Raw genomic sequence first — 15,928 nt, 5'->3', positions numbered from 1 at the left:
TTTTCTTCTTTTTCCATCTTTTTTTCCCCTTCTTTTTCCATATAGAAAACCACCTGTCTCCGCATTAATACATGCCCCACTGATGTGAAATGCCACCACCATTATCTATCAAACTCCGTATTCACGGGTGCTCCTTCTGGAATAGAAACTGCCACTTTTATTATAGCTTTATGTTACGTCTTATTATCTAATAATAAAGGTGATTTCTCCTACCTAATTTCTCTTCCTAACTGCCTTGGCTCTTTCTGGTACTTTGCTTTTGCACATGAATTTTAGAATCAATTTGTCAGGAAAGAAAGAATGAAAAAGAGAGTGAAGGAGAGAAAGAGAGACAGAGAAAGAAAAAACCCAAAACATTTAGAGGGTAGGACTCTGCACTGGAACTGCCCTGACTTAAAGATCAATTTGAGGAAAGTGACATTTGAACCATATTTTCACCAAAGGATTTTAGGAACCTAAGACGATTCTGTGTTACATTATATTTTGAGATACTAGTTTAATTCATTTAAAGATGAGGTTTGGATCACTTAAATTGTTGTCAATTACACTTTAGAAATCAGAAAACTTTAAAAAATATCTCTAAAGCTTCCTTTAAATTCACTTAAAAATGATATTCGGATTCTGATCAGAATAATATATATACACACATTTATATACACATATACTTTCTGAGTGACACTATTTCTAGGCATTTATCCTTATGAAAAAATCAAAAGTGTGAGATATATAAAATGTTCACATACTGAAAATATGGGGGAAAGTCTACACATCATGCACAGGGATTCATTAAACAAATTACACTATAGATTCATATTATGGAATTTATATACCCCTTAAAAGAATGATGTTTGTCTTACTGATTGGTGATAGGATGTATTAATGATATTAAGCAAAAAAAAATTAATGATATTAAGCAATTTATTTTATGTAAAATTGCACCCCCTCCCTGCCTATTACACATACACAAACGTATATATATATATTTGTATATTTATGTATTGTGTGTGTGTGTGTGTTTGTCTAGCAGGATATACATCAAAATGATATAGTGGTTATCTCTGGCTTGTAGAATTTCAGGAGATATTTATTTTCTTTATACTTTAATGTGTTAGCTTAACGTTTTGCAAGAAACGTTAAACTCTAGTATTTTCACGTAAAACTGCACCTAAAGTATGTTGACTTTAAAACAGAAACACTATGGGGCTCCTGGGTGACTCAGTTGGTTAAGCATCTACTTCAGCTCAGGTCATGATCTCAGGGTCCCAGGATGGAGCCTGGCATCAGGCTCCCTGCTCAGCAGGGAGTCTGCTTGTCCCTCTTCCTCTGCCCCTCTCCTAACTTGTGTTCTCGCTCTGTCAAACGAATGAAATCTTTAAAAAAAGAGAAACAGGGGCACCTGGGTGGCTCAGTGGGTTAAAGCCTCTGCCTTCGGCTCAGGTCATAGTCCCGGGGTCCTGGGATCGAGCCCCGCATCGGACTCTGCTCGACGGGGAGCCTGCTTCCCTTCCTCTCTCTCTGCCTGCCTCTCTGCCTACTTGTGATCTCTGTCTGTCAAATAAATAAATAAAATCTTTAAAAAAATAAAATAAGAGAAGAGAAACACTACATGTGTCCATTTTAAATTTTATTGAAAATATGAAAATGTTCCTACTGGGTATTTACCCTACAGATACAAATGTAGTGATCTGAAGGGGCATATGTACCTGAATGTTTATAGCAGCAATGTCCACAATAGCCAAACTATGGAAAGAACCTAGATATCCATCAACAGATGAATGGATAAAGATGTGGTGTGTACACACACACACACACACACACACACACACACATACAGGAATACTATGCAACCATCAAAAGAAATGAAATCTTGCCATTTGCAACAACATGGATGGAACTAGAGGGTATTATGCTGAGCAAAATAAGTCAATCAGAGAAATACAAGTATCATATGATCTCTCTGATATGAGGAATTTGAGAGGCGGAGTGGGGGGTCTGGGGGGTAGGGAAGGAAAAAATGAAGTAAGATGGGATCAGGAAGGAGACAAACCATAAGAGACTCTTAATCTCACAAAACAAACGGTGGTTGGGTGATGGACTTTGGGGAGGGGAGGGTATGTGCTTTGGTGAGTGCTGTGAAGTGTATAAGCCTAATGATTCAGACCTATACCCCTGGGGCAAGTAATACATCATATGTTAATAAAAATATGTTAAAAAAATAAATAAAGCATTGAATTCTTTTTTTTTTTAAGATTTTATTGATTTATTTGACAGACAGAGATCACAAGTAGACAGAGAGGCAGGCAGAGAGAGAGCAGGGGAAGCAGGCTCCCTGCTGAGCAGAGAGCCCGATGCGGGACTTGATCCCAAGACCCTGGGATCATGACCCGAGCCGAAGGCAGAGGCTTAACCCACTGAGCCACTGAGGTGCACCAAAGCACTGAATTCTTTAAAAAAAAAGAAAGAAAGAAAAAATATCCAAATGTTCAAGAAATACTTGTTAAAACTGAAAAAAATATAAACCTTTTCAGATATGTAAACTCTGATGAGGAGTAACACAGATACTATTTTCCTTAAGGACAAACTCTCTCTCTGGAATTTTTTTTTTTTTTAAAGATTTATTTATTTATTTATTTGACAGAGAGAAATCACAAGTAGTCGGAGAGGCAGGCAGAGAGAGAGAGAGGGAAGCAGGCTCCCTGCCGAGCAGAGAGCCCGATGCGGGACTCGATCCCAGGACCCTGAGATCATGACCTGAGCCGAAGGCAGCGGCTTAACCCACTGAGCCACCCAGGCGCCCCCTCTCTGGAATTTTTAAATCCCCATAAGAGGGTTCCTGGGGTCACCGTAGCATTGGTGCCTACCCCCATGCCAGTCAGTCAGGACTAGGAAAACGGTCCTGCTGCACAGATGTGGCCACCAGGGGCCTACCCCCATGTATCAGAGACCATCCGCAGAGAAGCAAAAGTGATGTTAACCATATAGTCCCTCAGGCGCTGTCCACTCCAGAACCGCGTAGAGGGCACGGAGTTACAGAACAGGTCAGAGGCGGAAGAATGCTCAGAACCAGGAGCAGATCCTGGCAGAGCTGCCCTGGTACACCCATCTCCTGACCGCGGCATCCCCTGTTGCGCCACGATGCTTATCTGGAGGTCGGAAGGTGCTCCAGAAGAGATGTGGGTGGCAGGGTTGAGCGGTGATTCCAGGGCACAGCCGTGCTGCCCAAGTGCACAGGATGCCACTGAGCTGAAAAAGTGCCAGGGCGTGTACACGTGGCTGTCTCCGTTTCTGAGTTTTCAAAGAGGAAAATCACATAATGTCAAAATACATTTGTTTCCCAGCAGCTTTGGAAGCACTTCCAGCCCATCCACAGAAGATACTTACTGACCAAAAGCAGGGAATTTATCCCGATTGCAAGAAAAAATATGGACTCCCTAATTTTCAAAAGTTGCCTGTGGAAAGGGACACTTCTGGAAATATGTGTTCGGAGTGTGGCATAACCTGTGGCATATCGAAATTAAACCCCTCAAATGTTACCAGTAATTTCTGAACTGCCAAATCTGGTCGCTTAATAGAGTAAGATACACCAGGCTACACCAACTAACTAACTGGGACAGTCATTTAAAGAGTCTGGAATTCAGTCTTTAGAACATGGTGCTTATATTTGCCCTGCAAGGTCCTTGTGAAGATCAGACCGGTGAAGAAGCCAGGGAGCGGGGTGGGGGGTTGGGGGGGTGGTCCTGGTCACAGTAAAGAGTACCTACTGTAATTACACCTTTGGTCTCCCACCACCAAGATGCTGCTTACCCCTCCTAACTGAAACAGCCTCCCTTTCCTTCTTTTTTTCTTTTTTTTCTTTTTTTTAAATATTTTATTTATTTATTTGACAGAGAGAGAGATCACAGTAGGAGAGAGGAAGGGAAGAGATCACAGAGAGAGAGGAAGGGAAGCAGGCTCCCTGCTGAGCAGAGAGCCCGATGTGGGACTCGATCCCAGGACCCTGAGATCATGACCTGAGCCGAAGGCAGCGGCTTAACCCACTGAGCCACCCAGGCGCCCCGTCTCCCTTTCCTTCTCATACCACTTCCTAATGCTTCTGTTCTCAGGATCAACCTTCCCCAGCAGTGTGTGAGTCTTCCAGTAACATTATGATTCCCCAATATTACACCCTTCTAGCTTTCTCTTCTTGCTTAATGCTGTCTTCTATCTGCTTCACCAACTTGTATGGCTTCAACTATCACCCATCCATTCCTTCCACTAAGATTTCCTGAGTTCCTATCACACAGCAGGCACAATGCAAATATGGTAGTCACCCCCATTATCCACGTGTTCAGTTACCCACCATCAACCACAGTCTGAAAGCAGATGATCCTCCTTCTGACATATCATCAAAGCTCAACAGCAGCCTTAATGCTGTGTCACAATGCCTACGTCATCCCCTCACTCCGTCCCATCATGCAGGCATATGATCATCTCACATCATCATAAGAAGGGTTAGTACAGTACAATAAGATATTTTGGAAGATCACATTCACATGACCTTTATTACAGTATACTGTTTTAATTTTCTATTTTGTTATTAGTTATTATTGTTACTCTCTTACTGTGCTTAATTTATAAATTAACCTTTATCATGAGTATGTTTATATAGAAAAAAAATAGCATACACGGGGTTCAGTACTATCCACTATATACAGTAGGTTCATGCATCCACTGGTGGTCTTGGAACATGTGGCCTGCAGATAAAGGGGGCTACTGCAGTAATATCTCAGATGTTTGCTGAAAGGGCTTACTAATTAGGCAGCAAGAGGCTTATTTAGAATAAGTCAAAACCTTCACATGTGAGAGGTCAGTACTTTACCTACACAATAGTTTCTAAACTTCCCAGATTACAAAATTTGTTGAATACTTTCCCCAAGCTCAATATGTGTTATTTGGAGTAAGGCTGGGTCATACCCATGTCTCAGTACAGCTGCATATTTCACTATTACTAGAAATGATCAGAAAGCAGCAGACTGGTTAAGACAGACCACATTAACCCCCAACACCGCGGGTTATCACAATCCTTTAGGGTCCTGTAGTACACATGTATTATTTCTATAATCAGAAGCAAAGTATTTTAAAACAAATGGGAAAATAGCAACCTGAACCTTTATAATGGGCCTTGAAGGTAGCCTAAAGACAACAAAAGTTAAGGTAAATTTTCTGAGATTAAAAGTGTGAAGAGCAAGGACTTACTTAATCAGTCACAAACTACAAATTATATTATGGAAGTCTTCTTAGGAGCTATTCAGAAGGCAACTGACTTCTGAGGCCACAAACCATGTCTTTAATCAAGTAAGGCACACCCACTCAGAATGCAAACAGTCTCTACCCATCCCTCTCAATTGCCCATTCTGCCAATAAACACTACCTCTTTCTTTCAAAAACTGAATCTAATTGAATCTCAACCAATTAACTATCTTTCCCAGAGCACTATAAAGTTTCTAGGGCACCTAGGCCAACCCCAAAAAGTGGGTAAGTTTGCTTTCTTTGAATAGGCAAGTTTTAAAATACTATCTTTAGAACATAGCAGTTTATATATTAAATACTGGTCTCATTTCCCAAGAATCTGTATTAAAAAGAATTCCTGAATACCTCAAATGACTCTGGCATCTTTCAGATCTAGCTAGCAAGATCTGAGATGTTCTTCTGAAAACAAAAAGCATTCAAAACAAAGATCTATCTAGTCCCACAGCTGTAGTTACAGCATTATTTTTGCAAAGCCTTGAGGTCTTCGGATATCTCACCAGGACTTCAAAACTTGAACAGGTATCCAGGCCATTCTAGATACTCTTCCCATTCTTGTCTCCTAACTAACTTTCCAGTTACTGTTTCCTCTCAGGGGAAACAAAAGCTGGTGGCTCTTTAGTAAAGCACCCTTCATTAGTTATTCATCTGCCGCCTTCTAAGTATAAGGAACAGTGCCAGCTCTTTGTTCTCTCTGCTTTGCTTGTCCTAAAGAACTTGACTATTGCCCCACGTCCTCCTTAGAATCTTACCTATTTTGGCAGCTTTAGAAAGCTGTCATTATTCTAATATCTCATTAAAACTACTTTAAAAAAAAAGATGTTATTTATTTATTTGACAGAGACACAGCAAGAGAGAGTGAACACAAGCAGGAGGAGTGGGAGAGGGAGAAACAGGCTTCCTGATGCAAGGCTGGATCCCATTGAGCTAAAGGCAGAGGCTTTAACCCACTGAGCCACCCAGGTACCCTAAAACTACTTCTAAAGGGAACAAAGTTAGGCTCAAAAAAGTCTCAAAGGCAGACAGTTTCTTTCCTTCAAAACTCGTTGACTAATTAAGGAAAGTAAATTGCATGTCCAAAACTCAAAAGTTTTATAAAGAAATGGAAGATCTTTTAAAAAGTGCTGTAAATAAGGAGCTCTAAAAGTAAAAACAGACAGTATTATATTTTAGATACAATGAAAATATGGCATTTATTTAATCAAACATTAAATCCACAGTTAAAAAAAAACTCTTGTAATTAAAATCACTGAACATTGCAACATGCTGCTGAAAAAATTTCCTGCAAATCCTCTAGAGGTCTTTAAAAATAGGATAGAATCATCTATCAAGATTAGTTTTAATAAAGTCCTAAAAAGGATAATGGGACTGAATTACATAAACCCCTAAAGGTTTCTTCCAGCTCTAATTTTGCCAAAGCTTCCAATTCTAACTCTTTCAGTTTCCCTAGTGCTAACTGCCACCCATTACCTCAAATAAAGGCTGACCCTCCTCTCCTCTGAATGGCAAGGGAGGAAAAATCACTGCTTTATCGCTCCTCTTCTTGTGCAAACTCTGTGTATACTGTCATCATTAAAAACCAGTAATGTCTACCCATGGCTGCTGTAAAAAACAGAACCCAATACTGTGACACTTCTAAACTCTCAGAGCTACCACACTCCCAGCACTTCTGACACCTGATGGGGGGGCAGTTTCCACTCCCCCAAGCACTTCTGTGACACCAGCTGGTATCAATTTAACTCAGTTCTGACACACTCTACTCAGAGATAGTGTCAGATCCCTCAAGTGAAGGGCCTGGTCCCGCAAGACTGCTCCTCCCCCCCCCCCCCCCCCCCCCCCACTTCAGGTGCCTGTGGCCAAGTCCAGGCTGTTCCCTGCCCACAGAACCCATAAGCTATTAACCAGGTTCCCACCACTTCCTCTTCTGGTTGATAATTTGCTATAATGGCTCACAGAACTCAGGAAAACTATTTACTTACTGTTTCCTAGTTTATTATAAAAAGATGATAAAGGATACAGGCAAGGTGTGTGGGAAGGGGCTGCCACTCTCCTAGCATCTCCACAGGGTCAGCAACCCGGAAGCTCTCTCAACCTGGTACTTTGGGGATTTTTATGGAGGCTTCGCCACACGGGCATGAACAATCATTAACTTCATTTCCACCCCCTTCCCCTCTCTGGAGAATGCAGGGTGGGGCTGACAATTCCAAGCCTCTGATCTGGTCTTTCTGGTGAGCAGCCCCCATTCAGGAGCCCACCCAGGGTCACCTCACTAGAGCGAGACACTGCTATCACCAGGGAAATTCCAAGGGATTTAGGAACTCTGTTTCAGGAATAAGGGTCAAAGACTAAATATTAGAACAAAAGATGTTCCTAGTATTCCTATCACTTAGGAAATTACACAAGTTTTAGGAGCTCTGTGCCAAGAGCCAGAAGCAGAAACATATATGCATACTTTTTCCCTATGATCTCATAGCTACAATGAAGAAAAAAAAAAATTGTTGGTAAGGATGTGTAGAAATTGGAAACCCTGTGCACTGTTGATGGAAATGTAAAATAGTTTATTTAGCTGCTGTGGAAAACAGTGTGGCATTTCCTCAAAAAATTAAAAATAGAATTAGCATATGATCCAGCAATTCCACTTCTGGGTATACATCCAAGAGAACCGAAAGCAGAGTCCTGAAGCGGTATTTGTGCACCCCTGTTCAAAGCAGCATTATGCACAATACCTAAGCCCTGAAAGCAACCCAAGTGTCTGCTGAAATGAACAGCTAAGCAAAATGCGATATGTACATGCGATGGAATATAATTCAGTCTTAAAAAAGAATGAAATTCTCGGTTAAGCATCTGCCTTCAGCTCAGGTCATGATCTCCAGAGTCCTGGGATCAAATCCCACACTGGGCTCTCTGCTCAGCCGAAGTCTGCTTCTCCCTCTCTCTCTGCTCCTCCCCCTTGTTCATGCTTGCGCATTTTTTTTTTCCTCTCTCTCAAATAAATAAAATCTTAAAGAAAAAAGGGAAGAGGGACGCCTGGGTGGCTCAGTTGGTTAAGCAGCTGCCTTCGGCTCAGGTCATGATCCCAGCGTCCTGGGATCGAGTCCCACATCGGGCTCCTTGCTCAGCAGGGAGCCTGCTTCTCCCTCTGCCTCTGCCTGCCATTCTGTCTGCCTGTGCTTGCTCTCTCCCGCCTCTCTCTCTGATAAATAAATAAAATCTTTAAAAAAAAAAAAAAAAAAGAAAAAAGGGAAGAAAATTTTGATACACACTGCTACATGGATGAATCAGGAGGACATCATACTACATGAAATAAGCCTGACACAAAAAGAAAAATACAGTATGAATTCATTTATACTAGGTACTTACAGTCAATTCATAGAGAAAGAAAGCAGAATGGTAGAGTTACTGTTTAATAGGTACAGAGTTTCAGTTTTGCAAGATGAAAGAGTTCTGGAAGTGGACGGTGGTGATGGTTGCACAACATGATGAATACGTTTAAAGTCACTGACCTGCACACTTACAAATGGTTAAGACAGTACATTTTATGTGTTTTACCACTATAAGAAAAAACTGGAGGAAAGAACCCAGAAAACAAAACCAGCAATGTTTGTTTTATATACCCTTTTTTTTTTTTAAAGATTTATTTATTATTTATTTGACAGACAGAGATCACAAGTAGGCAGAGAGGTGGGCGGGGGGAGTAGCTCCCCACTGAGCAGAGAGCCTGATGCAGGGCTCAATCCCAGGATCTTGGGATCATGACCTGAGCCAAACGCTGAGGCTTTAACCCACTGAACCACCCAGGCACCCCTTATACGCCCTTTCTACCACAGGATCTATTTACTCAAACTCTAAACCCAAATCCAACAAAGGGCAAGCACATATAATCTATACCTTCAAACACTAAAACTCTTGAGAGTGTGAAGGAATCCTAGAAGCTCCTAACCTCTCTCCTGTTCATTAAAAGACAAATGGTGGGATATGTGAGGAAATGAATGTATATTCCAGGTTTAAAAACTCTAAATTTAGGGAGCCTGGGTGGCTCAGTTGGTGAAGCGACTGCCTTCTGCAGTCATGATCCCGGTCATGATCCCAGAGTCCCTGGATCAAGTCTGCGTGGGGCTCCCAGTTCCATGGGGAGTCTGTTTCTCCCTCTGACCTTCCCCCCACTCATGCTCTCTCTTTCTCCCTCAAATAAATGAATAAAATCTTTAAAAAAAAAAAACCCTCTAAATTTATATTTTAGTTAAAAGATGACACACAATTGCACACTTAACATCTTAGGTGTATTTTTATGGCATAATTGGCAACATTTCCCCTAGAAAGTAGGGGAAAATAAATATGGGTTGGTGCACTATCACTGTAACTGAAACAAAACCAACTTAAAGTATTTTAAAGATAACGCTTGTTCCCATGAAGTTACCAAAAACCTCTCTTTTACTTAAGAAAACAAAACAAAACAAAAACCTAATAGATAATAGTCCTCACATTCATGTACAAAGCTATATCCCTAAAGTCTTTGTTTTAAAGATTTTTATTTATTATTTATTTGACAGACAGAGATCACAAATAGGCAGAGAGGCAGGCAGGAAGAGAGAAAGGGAAGCAGGCTCGCTGCTCGATCCCAAGAACCTGGGATCATGACCTGAGCCGAAGGCAGAGACTTAATCCACTGAGCAACAACCCAGGCGCCCCAAGTCTTTGTTTTAAAAACACTTGTGACAAAGAGTTTTCTAGAAGTGATAACTGGAAGCCTAACCATTTTTTCAGGCATTCCAGTAGCCCAGTCTTCCAGATGCCACCACAATGACCTGAGTGGAATTTTTCACTAAAATACACTAGAAAAAAATCAGCCAGATGCTAGAGCCATACACATTTTAAAATTTCACTTTAGCAACTTGATATGTCTTCATCTTACTATTAGTTGGCAACCTCTAAAATAATATTGTACCTATAAATGCTAGACTATTAGAGATCATGGGAGAAATTTACTATTAAATCAGAACATAACTCCTATGTTAAATGAAAAAAGAGTTCCTGAACACAAAACACCTCTGAACACCTTTCTCTTGACTTCCTTTTCCCTATTAAAAAATCATAATCCACTCCTTCATCTGCAAAGTATTTTCTGACTCTCACCCATCAGGTTTTCCTGTTACATTATCACAGCAAATTTGTCTTATTAGCCATTTATGTTGCTAAAAACAACAACCCCTTACACAGCCAATAATGAGAGTGTTCTTACACTTCCTCTCTCACTCAATTATTTCTTTAAAAATGACAATAAATCTTTGGAATCTGTGCATTATGGTGCTTTCAACCTTACAACTTCAGGGGAGGTCAAGGCTCTTTCATGTGTTTTCGCTCCAACTCTCACAGCCTTGCTATGTCAACATGACCCAGAGGAATGATTTTATTTTCTGTTTCACACTAAACAGTAACAGGCCTATCTATCCTATCTACTGACTGGGGGGAGGAAGCTGCTACATATCTATATTAAAGACAAACTAAATCACAATAGTCACACTACTGCTGTTCAGAACAGTTGACTTTGGCGCAAAAAAAACAAAAAAACAAAAACAAAAAAAACACGTTTTCCTTAATATCTAAACGGTATGTATAACTATTAAAGTCAACTGCAAATCTTACAACACTGTTCCAGCAACACTGATCTCTTCATCTTTTTAACCAGCTCCTCTTTAAAAACACATTTCAGGAGAATCTGTCCATCCAGAGAACTGGAAGGCTGTTCCTAATTACTGCCTTCAATTCAAACCTTTTCAAAGTATTTCAGAACTCCCTGGACTTGGCTGGGATTCAGCCTTGGTTAACTGGTTTGGAGACTCATCACAAGTCACCCCCTGGGTTCAGCAAGCCCCTTGGGTGACAGCACTCCCGCTCCCAGGGACCACCTAACTCAACCTGGAGCCCGGGCTGGGGTCCCACCGCAGGCTGAGTAAGACCAGAAGGCTAGTGAGGCACCAGCCCGGGTTCACTGCCAGACGTGCGGTCCAGTGCCTTGCTTGCAGAAGGGCTAGGTATATGGCAGGAAGAGACCTGGGTGTTGATCGGTCTGGTATCACCGTCTAACTTTCTTGGCCTCCTGAGGCCCCCGAGGATGGTTTTCCTGGGAGGGTTTCAGGACTCTAAGAGGAAGCAATCGCCTCGAGGACATAAGGCGGGAGCCTCGAGAGAAAGAACCAAGAGCCCTCGAGTGGACCCTCCCCGAGGGCCGGCGCGTATTTCTGGCCAGATCGGCGGGAGGAAGGTCCTCGGACTTGGAGCAGAGCCCAAACCTCCGGAGGACGACCTCCGACGCCGAGACACGAGGGAGCCCCCACGCCGCCCTTGAGCCTCCCGCTTGGGGCAGGCCCGGTCAGCGCCGGGACACCGCCGCCAGCACACCTGAGCCGCGCCCGGCGCCCGACCCCGCGGACGGTCACCGCGACCTCGCCCCGCCCCACCGCCCCCTCTGCCGGCTCCGCACGGACGCAGCTCGCGGGGTCCCAGCCCGCCACCTCCGGCTCAGCCCGGCCCCACCATACCTGGCCGGCGGCGGCTGCGGCGGCTGCGGCGCTGCTCCTCACGTACCCATTCCGCACTTCCCCGTTCGCCACGCAGCCGTTCGCCCGCAGCGGGCGGCGGCAGCAGCAGCCTCCGGGTTCCGGCCGCATCGTCCCGGCAGCACCAGGCGCAAGGAAGGCTCTGTAGGCGGCGGCCCAGGCGGCGGCCGCTCCAGTCCCGCTCCGCACCCCACCCACCTCCCCGAAACCGGAAATGGCTGCACGCCGCCGCCAATTACCGGCCCGGCCGTCACAGGGGGCGGGGCCCGCTCCCGCGGAGGCGGGGGCTCGCCCGAGGCCCCGCTGCCGAGGGGAAATGGGGCGGGGCCGGCGGACAGGAGGGACCGGAGCCTGGGGACTGCTGGCCAATCTGGAGGAGGGGAGGCGGATCCCATGCTGCGGTCGGGCCAGTCACGGGCGACAGCAAAGGCGGCTCGCGGGTGTCGAGGAGGGGGTCTGGGGAGGGGTCGGCGGCCCCTCGGTCCACGCAGAGGAGGCGGGGGCCCAGGAAGAAGTCGGCCAATTAGAATGTGAGGAGAGGAAGGGGGCTGAGCCCTGGTGTCCAGAGCGGGTTGCCGGTTCCCCTGCACAGGTGGCGCCCTCTCTGCCCTTGCCTCCGGGGAAGTTCTGGGATGGGAATTCTAGGCGGTGACAGGGCTCCTTTATTTAATCAAGGAATTCCTTTGTGGGTATCTATAGAATAGCATTTTTGGTATTCTCTCAACATTCTTCAGTACGCTGCCTACATCAGCACATTTCTTAATAATTCGGATGCCTCTTTGCCCTTCACATTTGTCCCTAATCAGGGTTTTCTGTACGATTTCCTTTAAAGAGTACTTCCTTGAGAGTCAGGAAACCTGGCCTCATTCCAACTCTGCTAATAACTGAAAGACATACCTCCAGTATTTAGCCACGTTCGGAGCCAACTTCTCTAAAATAGAGTTAATACTTTGTTTCATAGGCTCACCCATCATGATGCCTGACCCATAGTAAAAGCATAATAAATATTGTTCTGCACCCCTCGAGTTCTATCTTCCCATTGGGGTTAGAAAGGAAGTGGGTCTACATCATAACAAGAGACTTTTGGTTACCTACAAAAATTTAGTGTCGTAGTTAAGTATTTAACTGTGTCGTAAGTTAAGTATTTAACTAGTGTCGTAGTTAGTATTGACTCTGGAGGTGCTCTGGGTTTGAATCCTGTCTGTGTCACTTATTAGCTGAGGGAGCACTATGTCTTCCATCTGTTCAGTGGAAATAATAATAGTTGTCCTGAGGATTTGCCTTAATACATACAGAGTATTTTGTATGAGACCTGGCCACTGGGGGTGCCTGGGTGGCTCAGTTGTTAAGCTTCTGTCTTCGGCTCAGGTCATCATCCCAGATTCCCAGGAAAAAGCCCGGCATGGGGGCTCCCTGCTCCACGGGGGGCTTGTTCTCCCTTCCTCTCCCCCCTGCTTGTGTTCCCTTTCTCCCTGTATCTCTCCCTGTCAAAAAAAAGATTAACAAAGTCTAAAAACAACAACAACTGGTCATTAGTAAAAATTCATTAAGTGTTTGTTATTTTTTTAAAAGATTTATTTCTTTTAGAGAAAAAGAAAGAGAGAGTGTGAGTGGGGAGAGGCAGAGAGAGAGAGAGAATCCGCAAGCAGACTCCCCACTGAGCATGGAGCTCTACTTGGGGCTCAATCCCAGGACCCTGAGATCATGACCTAAGCCCAAATAAAAAATCAGATGCTCAACCGACTGGGCCACCCAGGCACCCCAAGTGTTGGTTATTTTTAATTGCTGAATGGGCATATAAGATCCCCTGCCTTCTTCCCCCTACCCCATCTTTAGGAAAGGGATTGACAAGCTATCAGCTTTTCATGGTTTAGGAGCTAAACAATCTCACAGCAAGTGGACAGAGCAGACACCTTCTTTGAGTCAATAAACACTATGATCCCAAAGAACATAAATTTGTGAAAAGAAAATGTGTGGCTTGCACCTCATGGCGCTTGCATTCTAGTGAGAGAAAAGACGGTCAAGTGTTAACACAAACAGCAACAAAAGGTCTACAGAAGGCTGGAGTTCTCATGAGGATGGCTGGACTACGGTGACAGGTCTAGAATTTCCATGCAGACAGTTTTTCAGGGTAGGAATCAGCTGGAAGCAGAGCTAAGGGATTTAATCGAAGCTCAGATAGTAAGCTGAATGAATTTGGAAAAGACCTGGGAAGATGTTGTAGGATGAGCTTAATCTTCAAGGATGAGCAGTATTTGGAGAACTGGGAATGAGAAGTAAGGGGAGGGTGTTCCCAGGAGAGGCAACCTTCAGCAGGTCAGGTACAGAGGCTGAAAAGAGCAAAGCCTTCAACTGGAGCCTAAGAGTGAGGACCAGCATCTAGATTAGAGGAATCCTGTTAGCTAGCTAGTCCCTCTCTCTGGAGGGCGGGACACAGGTCCTTGTCTTGTTCTGCCACTTACTCACCATGTGTGGTCTTGGATGAGTCATGCAACATCAGCCTTGGTCTCCTCACCCATCTTACAAAATTAATACCTGTACTACTTACCTCACAGGGCTTTTGTGACCATCAATGATATAATCCACACATGATCTGATAACCTTGCACAGCATTGCTAAATCACAAAAAGGATGCCACAGAAGGCAGTAGGCAACACCCCAGGCTCCCTACAAACAGGAAACAGCTCCTTCCAGACGCATAAGCCACCTCACCACCATTTTACTGAGTTCATATGCAAAGTTCTGGGCTAGGCACCAGGGTTACAAGTCTTCCTTCAAGATTGCTCAAACCATTCCAACTGTAAAACCTTTCTTGAACTCCAACCTCCTCACAAAATTAGTCTCTTTCTTCACTGTGTAAGCAAGAATGTGTCACATTATTTGGGGATTTTTTTTTTTTTTTTTTGAGATTGAGATTACAGGGTGGTTCAAAGCAAGAGCTCCATGGTCACACAGAATTGGAGACCCAGCTCTAGCACTTAAAAGCCTTGTGACTTTGGCAAAGCTACGTGACTTCCCTGTGACTCAGTTCCCTCGTCTGTAAAATGAAACATACCTTAAAGAGTTGTGAGAATGAAAAAAGAAAAGTATTTAGTCCCAGGGCCTGGCACATAATAGTTAATAAGTGCTGGTAATCATTTGTTGACTAAATGAATTATTTGCTAAATGAAGGAGGGAATGAATACATTTATACCCCTGACTAGACAGAAAGCAAGCTCCTTGAGGTCAGGGGATTGTCTAATTCATGTCTGGGTTCCTAGCACCTAGCACAGTGCCTGGCACATAATAAATACTCAATAAATGTCTGATGAGTAATACATGGACAAATGAATGAAAATCTGGCCCTGACTCCAAGGAGCCTTCTATCATCTGGCGACTGTGTTAAGATTCTTGTGATTGCAGCTAACATAGGTCAATATTAGAAAACTTCATCAAGAAAGGTAAAATAAGGGATGCCTGGGTGGCTCAGTTGGTTAAGCAGCTGCCTTCGGCTCAGGTCATGATCCCAGCGTCCTGGGATCGAGTCCCACATCGGCCTCCTTGCTCGGCAGGGAGCCTGCTTCTCCCTCTGCCTCTGCCTGCCATTCTGTCTGCCTGTGCTCGCTCGCTCTCCCTCTCTCTCTCTGATAAATAAAATCTTAAAAAAAAAAAAAAAGAAAGGTAAAATAATTGCAATGCTCCTCAAGATAGGGAAGTGTGGGGACTCAAAAATCCCAAAGCTTGGCAAGAGAAAATTATAGGCCTTCCTCATAAAACCAACCCACTTGGGAGGCTTAGCTCTCAGCCATCTACTACTTTCGCATCCCCTAGGTCAAGTCTATAAATTCCTATGAAAGAGAGATCTGATTGGCCCAGCTTAGGGTGAGACGTCTAATGTTCACCCGGTCCATGGTTGTCAAAGCACAAGGTCAAGCTGCTGGAGGTGAGGAATCAGTTACAGAGAAGGAGGAATTGCTGCAGAGAAGAAAGGACAGCCCTATCATCATCCACTACAAAGAACTAGACCCTGGGAATGAAAAGAACAAATAACAATCACTTGGAAGGAGTGTTGAAAGAGGAGGCTGCCAATATAGCATTTAAAGAAA

The 15,928-nt window shown here is 43.9% G+C and overlaps 1 protein-coding gene across 1 annotated transcript in view; it reads right to left on the bottom strand.

Moving 5' to 3' along the window:
• Positions 1–12,062, bottom strand: part of SPTLC2 (serine palmitoyltransferase long chain base subunit 2) — a 113,571-nt gene extending 101,509 nt beyond the window's left edge. Inside the window, exon 1 of the mRNA XM_032344811.1 lies at positions 11,826–12,062. Within this exon, the coding sequence (XP_032200702.1) occupies positions 11,826–11,954 (129 nt within the window). The 5' untranslated portion in view covers positions 11,955–12,062. The remainder of the gene's footprint in view (positions 1–11,825) is intronic.
• Positions 12,063–15,928: the final 3,866 nt, after the last annotated feature.

This window comes from Mustela erminea, chromosome 5, assembly GCF_009829155.1.
Source record: "Mustela erminea isolate mMusErm1 chromosome 5, mMusErm1.Pri, whole genome shotgun sequence".
In the NCBI taxonomy this organism is placed as follows: domain Eukaryota; kingdom Metazoa; phylum Chordata; class Mammalia; order Carnivora; family Mustelidae; genus Mustela; species Mustela erminea.
This window is presented reverse-complemented; position numbering and strand designations above follow the sequence as displayed.